Here is a 4,466-nt window from a genome sequence, read left to right as displayed (position 1 = left end):
AAACATCTTAAAAAAAAAAAAAAAAAAAGAAAAAAAAAAGAAACGAACTGAGAACTGTGCCCGGGTTATGAATTAAATCCCTAAAACCTAATAACTTAAGAATCGATATAGGTCGAAGAACGGTCTATTTGCCGTTCGTCGAGAAAACCAATCAAACCTCGTTTAACGTGAAATAATGGTTGGTTACAGCGCGGACGAAGGGTTCGACGGCACTTATCCGACGAACGTCGTTGTGAAGAACAATGGGACCTGCTTATACGTGCCGCCCGGCATATTCAAGAGCACTTGCAAGATAGACATTACCTGGTTCCCCTTTGACGATCAACGCTGCGAGATGAAATTCGGCTCCTGGACGTACGACGGCTTTCAGGTAGGTAGGGGGTGGTAAATGGGTCGGCACAGATCCGTTTCTTCTGCCATTCCGTTTGCCATGCGTTTAAAAATTCCCTCGGCTACGGTCGAGATGCCACGCTTTTCCAAGTATCTCGCTGCTTTAACTCGGATGGTTTTTACTTTGAAACGTTGAAAGAGCAGTCGATTTAATGGAAATTAAATATATATATGTATGTATGTGTATCATTTGAGATCCTTTAATGGCGAGATTTTATTTAATAGTTCAGGTTATGGAGTTAAGTCTTGTGCTTAAGTTGGACTCGTGATTTACTACTATCTTTGATAGAGAGAGGAAGATTATCATGTTGAAGGAAAGGATGTTGTTTGGGATAAGTTTGAAAAGAAAAGTAGTTCTCTTTATTCTAAACAATTAAAACTTGTTGTAATTGAAGTTCGATAAATTTACTCATTTAAATTGTGAGAATGATTTTTTTTCTTGAAAACATGTATGATATATAGGATTTGATATACGTGAGAATCGTATGACACTATTGGTGATTTATTTGATTTTCTTGTCTTATAGTTTCTCTTTGATATTTATATTTTATTGTTTCCTTTAACAAATTTAATTTATTTGCATTCCATTTCTTTAAATTCTGAAAATTCAAAATGCGTAAAATATGAAAGTTTCGTATTTGAGAAATCGTAAAGAAAATTTAAAATTGAATTTTATTCGATAATTTTACTCGATGATTATTTTACAATCAAATCTTCGAGATATTCAAATACTTATTTTATTTATTATTTATTATTTTATTTATTTTTATTTATTTATTTTTCAAGTATTAATTTTTCATGATATTAAAATGATATTAAGTCTAATTCTTATGATTAATGCATTCTATTTTAATTATATGAGAAAATTTGAATATTCTTTAATCATCTCGTAAGTTCTCGTCTTCCTCTTTCTCACTTTTGCAATGGAGCAAGATAAGAAAATTATGAAAATGGAATTTTTGAGAAGGTTGTCAAACTTTTCAATTATACTCTGTTTGCTAGAAAATATTGGTTACTCCAGCAATATTCGATTGATTGAAAGTGAATTTACCTGCATTCATCGCTGTCAACAATCTTTATTCTTTCAATTTTTCGACAATTTTCCACATGTCTCGATTTTCTTTCGATTTTCAGAATATCTTCAAACTTATATATATTTTACAAAATATCTTTCAATTCCTAACACAAATTTTTCAAATTATTATCACTTTCAATTTACAATTAATCCTGTTCTTCAAGAATTCACATAATATATCCCTATGTGTTTCCTTTTTCCCTTCCATCGATGCGACTTCGACGAATTCTTTTACACAATGTTCTCGAATATAAATTCTACACGTACGCAATATAAAGGAAAGAATAATTTAAATATAATAAGTCGAGTTTTAAACCGATTATCCCCTTTGTTTCAATCTATCAAGACCGAGTTCCCCCGATTTAATTTACCCGGTTACATAAACTTTCATCGACGACGAAATTTACGTATGCAGCAATTACGTATAATACGAAGTGAATGGGATTTAAAGAATCGAAATGTACCTTTTCAAGGGGGAACCCTCCCCGTTTAATCTCATAAACCGTTAATTTCGTTAAAGTGTGTCCGCGCTCACGGTCTTTTTAGCAGTAATGTAAATGTAGGGGGGAGAGGGGGGCGTTTCCGTAAAACATTATTTCCAAGAGAGGTCGTGAAAATTTCGTGATTCGTAGAAAGGTGAATTTCGCGTAACAATAAACGCGACAACGCGGCGTGCGGAGAATTCACAGTAAATGCAGTTTCTCGCTTGCTGTTCCAGCAAGGTTAACACAATGGCCGGATGGACTGAGCCAAATTTTCTTCGACGTTAATACCTTCGTGTTGATTGCTGGAAAATGTTGAAAATTACGCGACAACATTGGACACATTTTTTTTAACCCTCACTTATCCGTTACTCTTTTCACGATTTTCTTCATCGTTAAATAAATTGTCAAACGTGCAATATTTGCGATAACCTTTTCTCTGAAATAAGATTCCTTTTTTTAAAACGAACGATTTTATTTGAAACGAATTTATTTGATTCCTGATGTCAAAATATATTCATATTTGTATAATCTTTCCTTCGAAATAAGTGAAGCCATCTATGATTCCGATTTAATAATAAATTTATAAAGATACGATATAATTTATAAAGATAACGAAGATAAATTTTTCGTTAAAAATTATTATTAATAACTTACTTTTCGTTTTTTTTCTCTCTTAATTATTGAACGATATCTATACGTCCATATTTAAAATAAAATTTGAAATTGAAATTTGGCAGAATGCAATAAAGGATGGAATGTTTACAATTTGCCGTGCAATAGCATTGAGAACGTTCGGCCTATCTTCATTTGTCGTCTGCGAGATCATTCTGAATAATTAAAATTGAGGATGCGAATTACACGGTGCGACGGAATTCGAGAATGCTTGAGGGTTCATTAAGGAGGACAATAAGCAGAACGAAGTAGCGAAGGGGTTGGAGTGGTAATAGGGGGGAGAGGGAATATACGACGCTTTCCTAGACTACATTCGATTTGATGCACAACCCTCGAGAGAGAGAAAGAGAGATAAAACAGCTTCCCCTTATCGATCATTCCCCTTTACTTTTTCTGACGTGGAACGCCGATCGATATCGAAATAACTTTATGTAGTGCATCGTGTTCGACAGGCAATTAATTTTGCCACGTCTTGCTTAATACGCCTATTTTATCTATCTTTAACAAAATTATAATAAACAGAGGGATATGTACGATGAAATTTGTCCGACAATTCATCATGAAATCTTAGTTAGAAATATTTTTATTCAAAGATATGTTCGAGGAAAATGTATATTTAATTTATATATATAATTTATAAAATCTATATATTTAAATTAGACGCTTTTTCGTATTTCTAATTAAGAAATTAATTTTTCATGCGCGTATAAAAATTATTTAATCGAAATACAGAATTTTCTTTTCCCATATATAATAAAAATTTATATCCGATTTAACATCGATATAACATCTAAAGTTTTTCCATTTCGAAATGGAGAAACCTTTATATTTCGATTACATGAATTTACTTTTAAAATTACCTTAAAAAATAAATCAAATCCATTTCCTCGAAAATCATCCCCGCGCGCAAACTGTTGCGCACTGCGGTCACAATAACTCTCCCCTAATCGGCCGTAATAAATTTTCAACAGTTGGACCTGCAACTGCAAGACGAAGCCGGAGGTGACATCAGCAGTTTCATCACTAACGGCGAGTGGGATCTGTTAGGTGAGTTTTTACAACCCCTTATCGGGTAGGTATTCGTATCCACACACGGGGCGAGCGAGTTTGCTCGGCGTGAAAGCGGTTCCTGGAACGATTAGCAATTCTAAAATCCCCCTTGTGCAAGTTCCAGCGGGGCACAAAGGCGCGATCAATCGTTTTCATAGGTCGACACCAGCTGCGTCTTACTAGTGGTGGGCGAGCTTTATCTAATCCAGATTTTCATCGAGGGAGGGGAGGGGGTTGCACAGTGATTGTAACATTTTCGACTGGGAATTAATTCGTTGGTTCCGTGTTCTCTCTGGATTCTAATTATTTCAATCACGGATGAACTTTGGATTAATCTTTCGCATATTTTATAACCGAATTAATAACATCGTCTTTCTGCGTGTGTTATATTGCATTAAAAGAAAAGTTTTGAATGAACGAAATACGAACGGTTCTCTTATAGTTTTTGATGTGTAAAAGTAATACATTAAAAGAATGCATAGGAATAAATTTGAATTGGTTTAACACACGAAATTATTGGAGATATATGAAGAATTACAGAGATGTATGTAATGAATGATGCAACGCGCTCTTTTTAAATTAACACGTATATATTAATGTATTTTGTTATCGTTTTTGCTTTATAACTCGCTCGCGTATCGCCAGAGGGCACTAGTTAGAGGGATCTTATTAGACCCTGCAAAAGTGGACACTTTAAAACACTGCGTATCTTTCTCGATGAAATAAATGCAAGAAAAGTAGTTTAAGAAGTTTTATTAGCAAGGAGAAAAGAAAAATATATAATTAACTACTGA

General features: G+C 33.7%; 1 protein-coding gene across 4 annotated transcripts in view; it reads left to right on the top strand.

Moving 5' to 3' along the window:
• Nucleotides 1–4,466, top strand: part of LOC102675637 (neuronal acetylcholine receptor subunit alpha-7-like) — a 265,300-nt gene that overhangs the window by 248,614 nt on the left and 12,220 nt on the right. For all 4 annotated transcript variants that reach the window (XM_006611465.2, XM_006611466.2, XM_031508539.1 and 1 more), the window contains 2 exons: nt 190–370; nt 3,594–3,669. In XM_006611465.2, the coding sequence (XP_006611528.1) occupies nt 190–370; nt 3,594–3,669 (257 nt within the window). The remainder of the gene's footprint in view (nt 1–189; nt 371–3,593; nt 3,670–4,466) is intronic.

Source organism: Apis dorsata, unplaced genomic scaffold (genome assembly GCF_000469605.1).
Source record: "Apis dorsata unplaced genomic scaffold, Apis dorsata 1.3 scaffold_88, whole genome shotgun sequence".
NCBI lineage: Eukaryota > Metazoa > Arthropoda > Insecta > Hymenoptera > Apidae > Apis > Apis dorsata.
The sequence above is the reverse complement of the archived record's forward strand: the minus strand, read 5'-3'. Positions and strand labels throughout refer to the sequence as shown.